The sequence below is a fragment of the Aedes albopictus genome, chromosome 2 (assembly GCF_035046485.1).
Source record: "Aedes albopictus strain Foshan chromosome 2, AalbF5, whole genome shotgun sequence".
Lineage (NCBI taxonomy): Eukaryota > Metazoa > Arthropoda > Insecta > Diptera > Culicidae > Aedes > Aedes albopictus.
The window spans coordinates 245,530,772-245,549,443 of NC_085137.1; the positions used below are offsets into that span (position 1 = coordinate 245,530,772).

The 18,672-nt window shown below is 43.0% G+C and overlaps 1 protein-coding gene across 3 annotated transcripts in view; it reads left to right on the forward strand.

The window, feature by feature from the left end:
- LOC109622889 (ras-GEF domain-containing family member 1B) overlaps positions 1-18,672 on the forward strand; it is a 190,224-nt gene that overhangs the window by 52,441 nt on the left and 119,111 nt on the right. For all 3 annotated transcript variants that reach the window (XM_029858616.2, XM_029858621.2, XM_062851442.1), the window contains exon 3: positions 3,295-3,399. In XM_029858616.2, the coding sequence (XP_029714476.2) occupies positions 3,295-3,399 (105 nt within the window). The remainder of the gene's footprint in view (positions 1-3,294; positions 3,400-18,672) is intronic.

Below are 18,672 nucleotides of genomic sequence, written 5' to 3' on the forward strand. Positions count from 1 at the left end.
AAGGAAAGCTTCGTAAATGATTTTTCTACAAGAAGCATCGATCGATTTGAATTAAGGAGACAAAGGACGACCTCTGGGATTTTTTATCTGAAAGTGTAACTTTTCCCATAGTAAATCCTATGCAAACTTTGAACCGCTTGAGCTAAATTATAGTTTCACCGATTGCGCTGAAAATTTGTACAGTTCATATGGGACCTAAATGGGATCGAAAAAGTCGACTGGAGCAAGGATTTATTTTTTCCATACAAGCGTGTCCCATACTAATGAGCAATTTGATAAAGCACTCGAAGATGACACCCACCCACTCATTATGCTTTTTGATTAAACAAAAATTATGAATATATTCAAACTTCCCCTATAGCATTATGATATTTGTGAATAAGTACTAAGTTCTTCATCTGATCCATAACCCAAAGAGACTCGATAGGTTAAGCTAACGATCAAAATGAAGAAGTTTTCAGTTGAAATAGGGCTCATGAATATATGAACAAAAAAAAACTAGGAAAAATTCAGGGTCGCCTATTTTCCCGGAAATGTCAGGTGGATTTTTTTTTGTTTTCCCCTAACACTACTTACTTTGAAAAATCATAACTGAAGAACAAAGCATCAAAGAAACAAAGTTTTTTTCTAGAAAATAAAAGCAATTTTTCTCAGAGCTCCAAAAAAAATATGAACTGGAAAAAGTTTTCCACAAAATTTTTCACAGTTTACAAAATTTGTAAAGAAAAGCCGGAAAAATAATGCCCGAACCAGCGAAAAATTTTCAAAAAAATATTTTTAAGAAGGTTATTTCATAATCTTTAATCGCTGAAATTTTTGGAATGCAATTTTTTTTCGTTTTTGAGTCATGGCCAATTTTGTTGAAAAATGTCCAAATGTGTCATATGAGCCTTTTTATTGAAAAATCATAACTGAAGAACGAAGCATCGTAGAAACAAAGTTTTTGAATGAAAATGAAAGCAAATTTTGTACGCATATATTATGGCTTTTTACGGCATCATCAGCATCGGCAGCCATGTTGGATATGTGGCTCGAAATTTCGAAGTGATAATTAAAGCGAATATCCGTATGAAGAAGTATCATCCTATATGCTCACTCGCAGTGATTGCGATGATACTTTTTCTGCTGCATTGCTGCAGAATTGACAGTTTTTTATCACTTCAAAAACGCGAGGCTAACAATCAAAAAGTCAATGATTCGTTTGAAAGCTGAGTGATGCATCATGACACCTTATATGGTCATTTTTCACAAAATTGGACATAACTCAGGAACTAAAAAGTGCATTCCAAAAATTTCAGCGATCAAAGCTTATGCAATTACCTTCCCAAAAATATTTTTTTGAAAATTTTCCGCGAGTTCGGGCATAGTTTTTCCGGCTTTTGTTTATGAATTTTCTCAACGGCGGAAGATTTTGTGGAAACTTCGTATATTTTTTGATTTCTGAGAAAGTTTGCTTTCATTTTCATTAAAAAAACTTTGTTTCTACGATGCTTCGTTCTTGAGTTTTTTCAACAAAATTGGCCATAACTCAAAAACGAAAAAAAAAAGTGCATTTCAAAAATTTCAGCGATTTAAGATTATGAAATAACCCAACTGTGGAAAATTTTGTGGAAAGCTTTTTCCAGTTCCTATTTTTTGAATACTCAAAAAAATATTTTCATTTAAAAAAAAAACTTTGTTTCTATGATGCTTCGTTCATGAGTTATGATTTTTCAAAGTATGTAGTGTCAGGGGAAACCAAAAAAATTCCACCTGAATTTTCCGGGAAAATAGGCGACCCTGATTTTTTCTCATTTTTTTTTAGTTTATATATCCATGAGCCCTGCCTGTGGAAAAAGTTTCATGAAAATCTGAGACCCTTCGGCCCAAACCCGTACGGTAATAAAAAAACGCCCTTTAGGGGAGACTGGGGAGACTTGATCCCTTTTTCTTAATTTACATGTAACTTCAAGAAAAATACAAAACTAGATCCGATTTCTGTACAGAATGGCAGGTAAACATCTATTGCAAGTTAATACACAACAGAAGGCCTTTAAATTATTGTTAAAGTTTTCAAAACTGTGCTTTTATGGAAGCATGTCTTATGATGTACTTTTAAAAAATGGGTGATACTTGATCCCCCTCAGAGCACATAATTTATTTAAAGGAAAAATAATTCCAGAATCTTTCTATTCGTTTTCTTTTCGAGTTTTCTTGTATTTTTGATAAATATGGAGTGTTTGAAATTGTAAGATTTCTCTAAATTTTTAGGGAAATGCCGTATTTTCAAAATGGGGAGACTTGATCCCCCTTTTCATGGTTTGTACTGAAGTTATAATTATCTGACACATTTTATCGTTGAATAGATTAGAATTCCAAGTAAATAGAGGCTTCCGAATAGAATTTTATTTTTCACATATATAATGTGTGTGTAATCGTCGAGGGATCAAGTCTCCCTATGTCACTGTTGTGTACCTGAATTAATTAAAATATGTTAACAACAGCCTTATTTGGATAAGTAAGTTTAAAAGTATTTTATTTAAACTATGTGCTGTAAAATTTTGACACGATTTGGTTCAATTTTAACAAAGTTATTGAGATTTTTCGGAATAGCCGAAAAGATTTCTGAAGGACTGAAAACAAACCATCAGCCGGTAAAAAATAATGCAATGTACAATCGAAATCACTTGTAGCCAAAACATAGTCGTTTGTCCAGGAGTAGTTTTGGAAAAAAATATGCTAGAAGAAAAATGTTATTGATTTCGAGAAAATATGGGGGGAACAAGTCTCCCCAGGGATCTAGTCTCCTCAGTCTCCCCTACCTACGTACAATCAGATACAAATTTAAATCGCAACGCAGAGATGCAACCAATCGCACTCAAATTTCGCACAGTGGCTTTAGTCGCTGAAAGGTGCCAGGAATTTCCAGGTTTATGCAATCATAACTTAATTCTTCCATTCAACGTTGGCCAATCTGAGTATCTGCGAACTGCAAGCTTTGAGTACATTCAGAAAATGTTTAAATAGTGGTGCGAACCTGGTGTGCTTGTTATAACTCATGACTATCACGCCGAGGACCTTGGATCGAATCCCACTCTCGATAAACTGAGATGAACTAGCTGAACTTTATTAAAAATCTCGTTGAAGAAAATCAAAGAAAATATCATTATTTTCTACGAAAAAAAAAACAAAAACACCAGAACATCATGGGAAAATGTGTGATAGCAAAGAGTACGTTGCCCCCTGTCAGGACATAATCAAATATCTTAATGCGGAAAACACAAACTAACCAAGTATCATTTTCCCACCTTTCAGGCATTGTCATCGGTATTGTATGACGCAACGGACGACACAATCGTGATATCGGTGAAATCGTCGGAACAGCCAGAGGTATGCTGTGAAAGCACGCCCACGTTCACGGTGAGTATTAATACCCTCGGTTACCCGAGGCCACACGTGTTTTGATCCCATCCTCTCGCTCCGATGTCAGCAAATTATTTCACCACCTCAAGCACTATACAGACGACATTCGTTAGTAAGCGACAAATGGCACGTTCCTTCGACATTTCTACTGAATGTGCCAGCCGCCCGCCGCCGTCGTCATCTGCCATTAGACCAACAACAACGCAGCCTCAGCTGGCAGCGGTTCATTTCATTTCACCCATGGAGCAAAATATTGATTTTTAACTCAACGAGAATTCCACGACTCCAAATACAGTTTCCTTCCAAGTTTCGGATTCAATTTGGAACATTGTTAAATGTTTGCGCCTCAGGCGGCATCCCATAATAGGAGAGCAGAAAAGTTCCATAATACAACGCCTCTTGAGGGACATAACCCGCCCGGCTGAGAAGTGGATGAGAAATATGAGGGGGGATGAAATGCGCCTTCGGGGTAAAAGAACTAATTGTAATACTGATTGAATGATCCAGAGGAACATTTTTGCTCCAGTCAAGAGCCATCGCAAATTATTTTCAATCGAAATAATGGTGCATATAACAGCGTAAGAAGTACTACTAATAGAAAATTGATTAGATAGTCGAAATTTGGGATGGCGCTTACGTTAGTTTGCAGAATTACGGCAGTGTAGTGCTGTTTCCAGTGCTTCTCCACCGTATTTTAGAAGCTGGCTTGGTAGTTGATCAGCTTTAGCGGCTTTGTTGTTTTTCATCAGACTAGGGGCCGAAGGTCTATCGTCCTGCGCACGTACTCCTAGATCTGTCTCCACGCCACCTTCGGTACTTGCAACGTCGCCATTGAGATGCTGATCGTAATGCTGCCGCCACCTCACGCTTGCTCGTGAGAAGATTCCCGCGATTGTCATGGCACAAAACCTCTGCATGAGCGGTTTTGCGTGTTTTGCTTCTCGCAGAACTTCCGTGTGTCCTTAGCGCACTGCAGCTCTTCCTTCGCTTCGCGTTCTTCCTGCTTCCGAAAGACTGAGTTCTGCCTGTTCCCGCACCTGTCTATAACGTGCCTCATTCGCCCTCGTACGATGCCATTCTCGCCCATGCTGCATTCTTCCCGTTTTTCAACTATATTTGCCGTCATATCACTCGTTTCTGTGATTCGGAGTTGCGAAGCCTAGTGCTGCAGCTGAGGTACCACCTATGGCGGATCGGATGTCCCTTCAGCCACCTTAAAGCGCAGCTGCGCCAAGCTGCAGTTTCGTTGGTAGGACAACTGCTTACTGCTGCGCGTCCCGAGCAGAGGAGAATATCAAAATAATAACAACTGAATCACAAAACCTGTTTTTATATCTTGGTTTGTTATTATTAACTTATTGAGGCATAACTTTTCCATAACAAGTTATGTTGAGCAATCTTATTTTGTTATGATCCTGCTATTGGTATATTTTCTTTAAATAACATTTTAATAAGATGTTTTGTTGTAGAACAAGTTCTGTTAGTATTGTATTATTGAGAGTGCACCATTATTTGATCATCAATAGCTCAACAATTAAGTTTTGCAATCACAACAACATCATGTGAGATTTACAGCAAAAGAAATGAGAAAGTTAACATTTGCTGATTTCATACAAAAAGCCATGTTTGGAGTCTATGAGCCAAATCTTCGGTGTCTATGAATCGATTAAGCTTAACTTTTTACACGAAAGTAAGAATTACTTATAATTTTTATTTTTATTAAGTTCGATCCATTTCAGTGGAAAAAAGTAGAATTTCTGTTGGTTCTATTTTAGAAATAAAAAAGTGAACAACCATGATCCGCCATAACTCATAAACAAAATTAATTTTGAAATTATCTCAAAGCCGTTTGGGCCAGGAAGACTGGAAGCGTGCCATTCTCTTTGAGCGACTGGCTTATGAGTTATAGTGGGTTATGGCCTTAGTCATGGCTGTTTATTTCTTTTTATTTTCAAAATGGAACCAACAGAAATTCATTATTTTCCTTTGAAATGGCTTGAACTTAGGAGTTACATACCTACCTTGCAAGGATAAAAAACCTGTTATAATTCTGATATAACTCATTTTACTTCCATATTGCTATCAATAACTTTTAAATTTCAAAATTTGTTATTGAAACATTGTATAAATTCATTGTTATTAAGTTGTTATGATACTAACAAAACCTGTTATTTAACTGGTCTTCCAGGAACACTTTTTTGTTATGATTTTTGTTATTTTGCCGCTTATGACAGACAAGTTTATAACATGGTATGTTATGTTAATAACATGAAAATAACTTTTTGCGTTACTCAGTTATTTTGCCAAAATAACACATTTTATTATGCTGTTGGTATTCCCTTCTGCTCGGGGTTGTTTTGAGCCACTTCTACGTTTCTACCATCGTATGTTTGCTCTAACTGCGCGCTTTTCCGGACATTTTTATCTGCACTGATCGTCGTAAGGTCTTACTTACCTTACCGGTCAGGCTAAGGTCTGAGTGGCCTCTGCTGTACATAGTAGCCGTCTCCATTCTATTCGGTCCATGGCTTTGTGTCTCCAGTTCCGCACTCTGCGAAGGGTTCTCCACCTGATCGACCCATCTAGCTCGCTGCGCACCACGTCTTCTTGCACCGGTCGGATGACACTCGAGAACTATTTTAGTCGGGTTGTTATCCGACATCCGACGCCCACCGTAGCCTTCCGATTTTCGCGATGTGGACGCTGGTTGGTTCTCTCAGCAGCTGATGCAGCTCGTGGTTTATTCGCCTACTCCAAGTCTCGTCTTCCATCTGCACTGCGCCGTAGATGGTACGCAACACCTTCTGTTCAAAAACTCCAAGGGCGCGTTGGTCCTCTGCACGTGCGGTACATGTTTCGTGTCCATAGAGGACTACCGGTCTAATCAACGTTTCGTAGATACCCAGATAACCAGTAATCGTATAAGATGTTGCATAAGATGATAAAGTGGAGGCCTTATGCGTACATGCCTCCATTTAGGCGCATGTAGAATGTACGCATATCGCCTCCACTTTAACATCTTATGCAACCTCTTATACGATCACTGGTTGACTGGGTAGTTAACTTCGTTAATAGTTACGGCGAACTTTATTCAACCGTAGAGTTCTTCGGCGTCCAAAGTAAGCACGATTTCCTGCCACAATGCGCCTCTGAATTTCTCTGCTGGTATCGTTGTCGGCGGTCACCAATGAGCCCAAGTACACGAATTCTTCAACCGCCTCGATTTCATCACCGTCGATATGAATTCGGGGTGGCAGGTGCGGCGATTCCTGTCTGGAGCCCTTTGCCATCATGTACTTTGTCTTCGACACATTAATCACTAATCCGATTCGCCTGGCTTAACTCTTTAGTAGGATGTACGTTTCCGCCATCGTCTCAAATTTACGAGCAATAATATCAATATCATCAGCGAAACCAAGCAGCTAAACGAACTTCGTGAAAATCCTTCCACTCTCGTGTTTATCCCCGCTCTCCTAATTACACCCTCTAAAGCAATGTTGATTTCGAAGGGACTCGAGAGTGTCCCTGATACTCGAACTACGCACATCACTCGATCCATCGTCGCCTTGAACAATCGTATCAGTTTATCCGGGAATCCATGGAATTCGTGCATAATCTGCCGTAGCTGTGCTGCATACGCCGATTTGAGATCGATGAACAAGTGATGTGCTGCAAATCTTGGTAATGACCCAGTGTAGGGTTCTCACCAGTGCTTCTCCACCGTATTTTAGAAGCTCGCTTGGTAGTTGATCTGCTCCAGCGGCTTTGTTGTTTTTCAACCGACCAACCTCCTGGCTGAACTTTTGTGGCATGTCCCGTTTTGATATTCGCATCTATCCAGCTAATTACCATGTCTCAAGTAATCAACTACTGGCGCGACGCGTCGTCTTCCAGTCAGGTGCAATGGAATTTATAAACTCCAAGACCTTCCCAGGTTCTGCAGACCAGATCTCACTGGGTTGCAAGGAACCACTATTTAGAAATCTTAGCCTGCGCGTGTATAAAGCACCACAACTGCAAAGCAGATGTTCCGAGGTTTCACGTTCCGTATTACAGAAACGACAGATATCACTCTGAATATGCCCAATATTTTTCACCTGATACCTGCTCGGGCAGTGTCCAGTTACTAAGCCAGTGGATGTACATAGAGCTCTCTTGTTGAGCTCTAAGGGTCGATTTCTTCACCCTGGCTTAGGCGTTAAACCGGGTTTAACTATATGGGTAAGCCTGGCTTACCGGTTAAGCCGAGGTGAAGAAATCGGCCCTAAGAGCTTTTTGGTTTTATAAGCATTTGGTGTTATAAATCGTTTTGCGGTTTTCTTACTTATAGTCCTGCCGACGACTACCTAACATTGTTAATTGGTACATATGTGCATCAGCACCCTTTTCGACATTATGCAAAGTGCTCTTCAAGTAGCTGATGAAAGGCGAAACCGTGATGGAGTTCGACATTTGCCTCTCTTTGATCAGGTAAAGTACGTTTGAATCATTCTTGATTCCAAGCTCTCTTGAACACCCAATGTTGAGTTCAAAATAAAGAAAGCTTCAGGCAATGCCGGCGAACCTTTGGTTAAAATTAAGGGTCTGAAACACAAGTATATCAAAAGGATTTACACAACTGTTGTTCGGCTAACATTGACCTATGGATGTCTTGTGTGGTGGCAAAAGATCGAAGTGAAAACAATCCAAATCAAAATTAGGACATCACCAATGGATGTGCTTGATGGCGATGTCTGGAGCGTTCTCTTCAACACCCATGGCAGCGCTCGAAGTTTTCTTTGACGTTGCCTCACTATACATTCATCTTAAACATAAATCACATTCTTGCACACACCATTTATGGGTACTCGGTTTACAAGAGGAAACTTCTGTGAACCGCAGATCAACACACACCTCGTTGTTTCGACCTTTGATGAATTGGGTCCTTGCTCCAAGTGATCTTACAATTGCCTAAAATTTTCCATAAAGGACATTTTTCACGAAATTCCCCTCCCGGGAAGAGTGGCCATCTGATTACCTGGAGAGAAGTGTTTTAGACGTCATTTAATGTTACACTGATGGCTCCCTTCTCGAAGGTCGATCTGGTGCTGGTGTCTATTCTCGAGAGCTAAGACTACATCAGTCACTTGGTAGACACTGCACCGCTATTCAGGCCTTAATCGTTGCTCTTTTGTGCGGAGTGCCATCTGCACTTCAGCAGCACGTAATAGGCAAAGTAATATACTTCTGTTACGATAGTCAGGTTGCTATTGAAGCACTTGTTTAGGCTTTTTTTTTTCTTTATTAAAGAGGCTTTCAGCCAGACGCTGGTTCACCTCTCTTGTTTAGGCTTTATTTTAACCCAGAGTAGTATCTATGTTAACACACTTCATCTATGTTAAACACCCATAAGCACATTTCACTCCGTTCGCCCCCCAAATGGAAAAACTGACTGAGCCGGGTCCCGGTGAATTGGAATCCTTGCTCAAGCGCCGGGAAAAGGCGGAAACCGAAAGATGAAATGCTATATAGCCCCAAACCACAGCTGGACTGACTGCCGAAAATACGATTCCAGAGAAGATGCATCTTTCATAGTTGGTATAATCTCTCAAAGTGAGTGGTGGCGCTCAAGAAAGCACATTCCCCAGTATAGCCCGGCGCCCAGCAATGGATTATGATCGGAAAAACTGTCCACTCCAAAGTGCTTGGGGACATGTCGGTCGTGGTGAATGTCGGGTCAGTTATTGTCCCATTCTTCCCGCCCGGGCATCATCGGTCGCCTTTCTTTTCGGTAGATATTGGCCATCGTCCGATGTGTGTGCGACCACGATGACACACAACTTGATGGATTTCTTTTATCGTGGGATCCTTTCAGCTCATGTTGTGTGCTTTTCTTTCGATGGCGGCTGTGGCTGCCGTTGTCATTTCGGGAGAAAACTAATCTAGCCACGGCAATTGATTGACATATCCGTAAAGTTCGCCATTCATGCGATACAATGTGTTTGAAGGAAAAATCATTCTTTCCCATTCTAAAGAGAATAGTTTCAAGGAAATGTGTTGAAGTTTATTTGCATAAAAAAATGTCGGCATAATCTACCAAAATGTTTATCTTTTATCTATGGTCAGGTTTCTTTTTTTCTGTGTACATTTTAAACAAAATTTCTTAAAATATACTGCAAATGAATTACTAGTAGCAGTGACTATTCCTGTTCCTGTCAAATATAATCATTATCCATATTATGTACATGCTTTTACATATTAATCGTCGTTCATTATCGTTAGATGATTTACTAGAAAAATTACAGGTATACAGGGAACATGGGATCAGAAACTTCTACAGGGTTTGCTTCAGGAACTTCGCAAGAGAGAGTTTGCTTCAGGAACTTTTCCAGGGATTCTTCTAAGACTCAAAATGCAGAAGCGTATCATGGATTGGAAATTTCTACAGCAACTCTTACAGGGATTATGTACTTCGGGATCTCCTAATGGAATTATTCTAGAAACTCCTACATGGGCAGCCCAAGGAACTTTATCAAAAATTCCAACAGCAATCGTTATAGGCATTATTTTGGGAACTCTTACAGGAATTTTTCGATGCACTTCTACACATATTGCTTAACCCTTTGAAGCCGGAATTTTTCCAAGCGTTATTATGGAGTTTTTCTACATTTTTCTGTAGTTTTGGTGGTCAATAGCATAAAAACGGTAGAATATTATGCAGAATTTTTTTTTTTTGTATATCCTAGGTCATCCAAACTATTCTTGAGTTTAGATCCTAATATCTACGGGTGTAACGGTAACTTCTTCCATTACACAAAGCCACGATTTGTAATTCATCATGTCCAGTAAGTCTTCGGAAAGGTTAACAGACAATAACAGATAAGTTAGGATATCCTAGGTCATCCAAACTGTTCTTGAGTTAAGATCCTAAAGTCAACGGTTGTAATGGTAACTTCTTTCATTATACAAAGCTACGATTAGTAATCTATCATGTTCAGCAAGTCTTCTGGAAGTTCAATAGGCAGTATCAGATCAGTCGAGATATCCTAGATCATCCGAACTGTTCTTGAGTTTAGATCTTGAAGTCTACGGGTGTAATGGTATTTTCTTTCATTATACAAAGCTACGATTTGTAATCCATCATGTCCAGTAAGTCTTCGGAAAGGTTAACAGACAATAACAGATCAGTTAAGATATCCTAGGTCATCCAAACTGTTCTTGAGTTTAGATCCTAAAGTCAACGGGTGTAATGGTAAATTCTTTCATTATACAAAGCTACGATTTGTAATCCATCATATGCAGTAAGTCTTCTGGAAGTTCAATAGACAGGATATCCTAGATCATCCAAACTGTTCTTGAGTTTAGATCCTATAGTATACGGGTGTAACGGTAACTTCTTTCATTATACAAAGCCACGATTTGTAATCCATCATGTCCAGTATGTTGAAGAGTACATCAATGCCCTCTTAAACTACAACCCTGTACTCTAGATGTTACCGGCAGCTACAACCGATCAAGTCAACACCATGCACAGCCCAATATCAACAATCCGAATTATGCTGAAGCACTGTGATGGGCTACCTGCGTTCGTCCAGCAAAATCTCCCTCTCACAGTCTCCGAGATAACGATCATCACCATCATCGATTACAACCGACCCCTAGAGTGATAAGGATGACCGATACCGAGGTCAGGATGTGATAAGAGCGGTGAGAATATCACTCGCTCGCAGAAGCCGACGGAATAACATCGCAACGCTAGGAACGATCTGTGCACTGCAAGGTCTAGGCAACAGACAGTCAGTCCACCGAAACCGAGCCACCGAATCGGACGAGCATGGAACGCTCGACAGAATTTTAATTTGTATTGTGTGTCGTTTAGCTTTAAGTGAAATATAATATTAAGCTTCAGTTAGTGAATAAACCGTATTTAGCATGTTCCGTGTGTATTAACCCGTAGGCTACGGGGCTTACAACAAAATTTCAAACCGCTGCCAAAGACGCAAACATCAATATTTTTCAATGAAATTTTGAGGTTCACTTCACTATTAGTTGTAGTTTCAGTTTTGCTGGGAGCCACGAAAATTGAAGCCACGAGGACAGTTTATTTAGGTGGACGTCTGGGTCAGGAGGGGTAAAAATTGCATAACCTTCCTTTTAGCATGGCCCCATTAGTTGGAATTCAAATGAATTCATCTGAAAAGTTGTTAGTTCTATGTATTATTGTATATTACGTCAGGCCTGGGGGTTAAGAAGTACATAGGTGGTGTAGAACTTTTTCCAGGCCTTCAAAATATTTTCAATTTTGAGTCTAATTTCTATGCGCTTGTAAAAGATTTTGAGGCACGCAACAAGTAGATTTTTCTGTCCTAAGGCAGATCTTAAGCATATTGAATTTAACTATAAGTAAAACTTGATGGTAACATACTCTTTTTGTTAGAAAAGTCATGTTTTCCACGAAAGTAAGAAGATTTTACAAAAAAATGCCTACTTTTAGGCGATAAATGCGGTACCTTTTGTGAAACATCAAACGCCTAAGAGTAGGCAAATTCTTGTAAAATCGTGTTACTTTCGTGAATAACATGATTTTTCTAACGAAAAGAGTATGTTACCATCAAGTTTTACTTATAGTTTAATTCAATATGCTTAAGACCTGCCTAAGGACAGAAAAATCTACTTTTTGCGTGCCTCAATTTTTTTTTACAAGCGCATAGAAATTAGACTCAAAATTGAAAATATTTTGAAGGCCTGGAAAAAGTTCTTCACCACCTATGTACTTCTTAACCCCCAGGCCTGACGTAATATACAATAATACATAGAACTAACAACTTTTCAGATGAATTCATTTGAATTCCAACTAATGGGGCCATGCTAAAAGGAAGGTTATGCAATTTTTACCCCTCCTGACCCAGACGTCCACCTAAATAAAACTGTCCTCGTGGCTTCAATTTTCGTGGCTCCCAGCAAAACTGAAATTACAACTAATAGTGAAGTGAACCTCAAAATTTCATTGAAAAATATTGATGTTTGCGTCTTTGGCAGCGGTTTGAAATTTTGTTGTAAGCCCCGTAGCCTACGGGTTAAGAATAAAGTGTCGTGTTTTACAACCGTCGCGAGTTATCTAATTGAATTTGGACACCGAAACGCCGTCGATTGCATGCGGGCACAAGGCACCATTGGATGATGTGCATGGAGCACAATTGAAACCCCATTGTTCCATGGAAGATTGGTTTTCCCATCGATGTCGGAGTGGGAACCCAGAACCTGAGCTATCAATCCACGAGGTAAAGCCCTACTCCTTCATTCTGGTCCTTCGAACCGGATTCGGACCACACCGGACCTTGAACTACACGAAAACTGCTACGAGATCAAAGCTGGAGCCGGCGAACCAATCGCCATCACCATTTGGATTCTGGGCGCCATCTCACCGGGAGACAATTGAAGGCGTTTTCAAGGCAGGGTCACAGCGCGCCTAGGACGTGGCGGCGTTTCTTCGGACGGCCATTTCGGTTGATCGCTTCAGTTTTGGCTTGGACTTAGCCAAGGAGTAGTTTGTGCAGGTTAGTGAACTTTACTACGTATATGTCCAAGCCAAGCTAGGAAAATACAACCTTCTAACGCATGAATTTGTCTACGATTCGGTGATTTGTGACGTGGATCCAACGGTGTGCTGGCAATGAGACGGCACCAAGTGGACAGCCCATTCATAGGACACGATAACTAGGGGGCTCCACCAAACATACGACCCGTGTGGCGAAAATCTGGCGCCTCGTACGAGCAGGACATCTGCAACAAGCAAATCATTGGCGGCCGTCGACCGGCTACCAAGATTGTAAATCAAGAGTACACCGATCGGTACTGTGGCTGAATTTGCAATCGAAAACGACGACCGGAATTCCAAGCCAGTGAGGGAACCACTGGTCAATGAGGACGATCTCGGCGCAGAGAGGCAGTACCGCAGTATTTTCGCCCAGGTAAATTTAGAATAAGTATACTGCCGAAGCTAGGCATTGGAAAAAACACCATTTTAATTTGAATCCAAACCTCTTCGTGTTACCTCTCTGACCGCTGAGCCCTGCTTGCCCTTCTGGGCTCCTCCGACTTTGAGTTTCGAATTGTGGAACGAGATTGGATATTGGACGTTTTTGGCTGGGATCGCTGGGACTGAAATCGATTATTGGTGCAGTACATTTTTCCTGTGGTGAGTTGTGCAGTATATGTCTGGCCGAAGCCATTCACTCTGGATACTACACCACAATCTCTCCTCTTCCTTCATCCTTTGATTGAGTAATTGCTGCATTGAGACGTTTTGGGCACATACTAGCTTGCGTGATAGTTCTATTGATACCTTGGAGCACCGCTATCTGTTTTGTCGGGTAAATTTACGCAGTATATGCCTAGCGAAGCTAGGTCTACACTCTGCCTACTACACTGTTTGCTTTCCTCTTCGATCCACTTATTGCTGCTGAGTTGTCGTCGATCGGATATCGAGCGTGTGACGTCACGCGGCTGCGGTTCTTTCGTTTGGAGCGCCAGTACTCGTTTCTCCGGGTAAATTAAGATAGTATATGCCTGGCGAAGCTAGGCTTTTGCAGTATACTACACCGCACCTCTCTCTTTCTGTAAATCACGGTATCCTGACGGCAACATGGCACCGTTTGGAGGAGCAACCAAGGCACCGTCGATGAGGGCTTTGACGGCTAGGCTGAAGGAAATCCAGTTGAACTTCAACGACATCTACCGCTTCACTCAGGCATTTTCCGATGCCAACAGTGTCACCGAAGTGGAAATTCGCTTGGGCAAACTCGATGAGCTGTGGGAGGGCTACAGCGAAACCATGGTGGAGATCTTCGCACACGAAGACTACAATCCCGAAAAGGCTTCGTTGGAGAAGGAACGTGTGGAGTTCAGCGACCAGTACTACGAGGTCAAGTCCTTCCTCATGGACAAGATCAAGGAGCTTCAGAGACCTTCTGGAAATCTGGAACAGCCTGTTCGTGCTGGCGATGGAGCATCATCAAACACAAGCGACCACGTCCGTCTGCCGCAGATCAAGCTGCAGACGTTCAACGGCGATATCGACGATTGGCTGAGCTTCCGCGATCTATTCACGTCGCTCATCCACTGGAAGGTGGATCTACCGGAAGTGGAAAAATTCCACTATTTGAAAGGCTGTTTCCAGGTTGAACCCAAGGCCCTGATTGATCCTCTTCCAATCACGAAGGCCAACTACCAGGTGGCATGGGACTCGCTGCTGAAGCGCTACAATAATAGCAAGCAGCTAAGGAAGCGGCAGGTGCAAGGACTCTTCAAACTGCCCACACTTTCCAAGGAATCCGGAGCCGAGCTACACATCCTAGTAGAAGGCTTCGAACGAATCGTGCAGACCCTGGACCAGGTCGTTCAACCGAACGAATACAAGGATCTTCTGTTGGTGAACATCCTTACAGCACGATTGGACCCGGTCACGCGTAGGGGGTGGGAAGAGGTCTCATCCACGAAGGCGCAGGACACCCTAGAGGATTTGTTCGAGTTTCTGCGGCGTCGAATCCAGGTTTTGGAGAGTCTTCCACCGAAATCCACCGATACTAGGGGTGTCGGTCAGCAGCAACAACAACCAAAATCAAGGCAACCATCCATGAAGGCGAGCTCCTACCCAGGCGTCTAGGGGACGCTGCGTTGCCTGCTCATCGGATCATCTCCTCTTCCAGTGCAACGAATTCCAACGGATGACAGTATCCAACAGGGATGGTCTCCTGAGGTCCCATGGCCTGTGTCGGAACTGTTTCAGGGTGGGACATCAGGCTAAGGAATGCCAATCCAAATACTCCTGTCGAAACTGCAAGGGACGTCACCATACTCTGGTCTGTTTCAAGCAGGAGAAGGAAAGGGAACCCAAGATTGCGGCAGTTGCTGGGGGCAACCAGCCGTCGAACTCCAAGGAACCACAGGAATCCAACTCCCAAGTGGCTAACGTGGCAGCCACGGAAACTGCAGTATCGGCTGCTGCACTCCAACATCCAACACAGGTTCTTTTGGCAACAGCAGTCGTGATGATCGAGGATGACGTTGGCAATCGTTTCCCCGCTCGTGCACTGCTGGATTCCGGATCCGAAAGTAATTTTATTACTCAGCGATTAAGTCAACGGTTACAAGTCCATCGAGATCTGGTAGATATTTCGGTGGCAGGAATTGGCCAAGCGGCTACCAAGGTTCGGCAAAGGATTCAAGCGGTTCTTCGATCAAGAGTTTCCGATTTCTCTCGTGAGTTAGGCTTCCTAGTTCTTCCAAAGGTTACAGTTAACCTCCCAACAACCGCTATCAACACGAACAGATGGACTCTTCCAAGTGGGATTCAACTAGCGGATCCCACATTCTTCGAATCAAGCGTGGTAGACCTCGTGCTCGGTATCGAGTGTTTTTTCGAATTTTTCGAAACCGGAAGGAGGATTTCCCTGGGGGAACAACTCCCAGCCCTGACCGAGTCCGTGTTTGGTTGGGTAGTCAGCGGTGGTATTTCAGTTCCAGTTCGTTCCCTAAACATCAGCTGTAACGTTTCCACATTAGACAACTTGGAAGCTTTGATCACTCGTTTTTGGTCCTGCGAGGAGGTGGGAACCGGCAAGGCTTATTCACCAGAGGAGGCACGTTGCGAGAAATGGTTCTCCAGCACGGTTCAACGGGAACACAGCGGTCGGTACACGGTCGCTTTACCAAGGACGGAAGATGCTGTATTACGATTAGGCGAATCAAAGGACATAGCATTCCGGCGACTCCAAGGGACCGAAAGAAGATTGGCTCGGGACTCATCGCTCCGAGAACAGTACGTCGCGTTTATGGCGGAATATCTCGATCTAGGACACATGAGATTGATAGACGAGGCTTCGGAGACTTCAATCAAACGGTGCTATTTGCCACACCATCCCGTGGTAAAAGAAACTTCAACCACAACGAAGGTTCGGGTAGTGTTTGATGCTTCGTGCAAAACGGCAACAGGAGTCTCACTAAACGACGTGCTACTGGTGGGGCCGGTAGTTCAGGAAGATCTTCGAGCCATAATCCTCCGCTGTCGGACCAAGCAAATCATGTTGGTGTCGGATGTGGAAAAAATGTTTCGGCAAATCATCGTCCGTCCAGAAGATCGCCCGCTGCAGTGTATTCTCTGGAGAAACTCACCATCGGAAGACGTTCATACTTTTGAGCTGAACACAGTGACGTACGGAACGAAGCCAGCGCCCTTTTTGGCCACAAGGACACTTCGGCAGCTCGCACTGGATGAGGAAGGAAGATTTCCGCTCGCTGCACGAGCGGCCATGGAAGACACCTATATGGATGACGTAATCACGGGTGTGAACGATGTAAAAACCGCCACAGAGTTGCAAGGGCAGCTAAATACGATGTTGTCTAGAGGAGGATTTCAGCTACGGAAATGGGCGTCCAACTGCCCGTTAGCATTAGCCGGTATTCCAGAAGAAAACTTGGCCATCCGAACTCCGAATGGGATTAATCTGGACCCAGATCCTTCGGTTAAGACATTGGGGTTAACCTGGTTCCCTTCCACGGATGTTCTCGGATTTCAATTCACCATTCCCGCTTTGGACGCTGACGCCATCATCACCAAACGGACTATATTGTCAGTGATCGCAACCTTATTCGACCCTCTAGGCCTCCTAGGAGCCGTAATTACCACGGCAAAGGTTTTTATGCAACAGCTATGGACAATTCGGGACGAAAACGGGCATCCGCTCGACTGGGACCAGTCTGTACCACCAACGGTGGGTGAGGCATGGAGGAATTTCCATGAACAGCTACCGATTCTTAATCAACCAAAGATCGAGCGATGCGTTATTATCCCGGAAGCAGTAGCGATTGAAATCCACTGCTTTTCCGATGCTTCGGAGAAGGCATACGGAGCCTGTCTCTATGTCCGGAGCATGAATGCAGTGGGAAAGGTGAAGGTGCAACTACTTTCATCCAAATCAAAGATCGCTCCACTGAAATGTCAGACTATTCCTCGGTTGGAGCTTTGCGGAGGAATAGTCTGACGTAGCAATTTTTGTTTGCTTATGCACAAAAGCGATTCATTTAGAACTTGTGTCAGACCTGTCAACTGATCGATTCCTTCAGGCACTCCGCCGGTTTGTGGCGCGAAGAGGTCGTTGTGAGAATATATATTCCGACAATGGCACAAATTTTGTCGGTGCACGTAATAAACTGCAAGATCTTTTGACACTGTTAAAGAGCCGGAATCATCACGACACTGTCTCCAAAGAATGTGCCAAGGACGGCATTCAATGGCACTTTATCCCGCCGAGCGCCCCCCACTTTGGAGGCTTGTGGGAAGCGGCAGTCCGTTCATCCAAATACCATCTGCTGCGAGTATTGGGCGAAGCAACTGTATCGCCCGAAGACTTCAGCACGCTGCTTACACAGGTCGAAGCGTGCCTCAATTCTCGCCCCCTTACGCCTCTGTCCGACGACCCCAATGATCTTGAACCATTGACGCCTGCTCATTTCCTGATCGGCTCATCCCTTCAGTCGATCCCTGAACCAGATTTAGGAGAACTTCCAATCAACCGTTTGGATGCTCTACAACTCACTCAAAGGAGGTTGCAGGATTTCTGGAAGAGATGGCGCAGGGAATATCTCTGCCAATTGCAAGCTAGGACCAAGCGATGGATGCCTGCAGTTCAGGTCAATGTAGGAAAGCTGGTAGTCATTAAGGACGACAACCAACCCCCCATGAAGTGGAGATTGGGACGCATTGTTGAGGTTCACCCTGGGAGTGATAAGGTTGTTAGAGTCGTGACTCTTAAAACTGACACTGGTTTCTTGACCCGACCAGTCGAAAAACTTTGTATCCTGCCGCTTCCAGAAGATGACAGCGAAAAACCGAATGAAACTGTCTAGCTAGCTCAGTAGTCCTAACCCTGTTCCCAAAATCCCATCCCGTCGAAGAGGATTTTCTTTCTATTTGCAGAAATTCGACGAATTTCAGGGTGGGTGAGGGTGTTGAAGAGTACATCAATGCCCTCTTAAACTACAACCCTGTACTCTAGATGTTACCGGCAGCTACAACCGATCAAGTCAACACCATGCACAGCCCAATATCAACAATCCGAAGTATGCTGAAGCACTGTGATGGGCTACCTGCGTTCGTCCAGCAAAATCTCCCTCTCACAGTCTCCGAGATAACGATCATCACCATCATCGATTACAACCGACCCCTAGAGTGATAAGGATGACCGATACCGAGGTCAGGATGTGATAAGAGCGGTGAGAATATCACTCGCT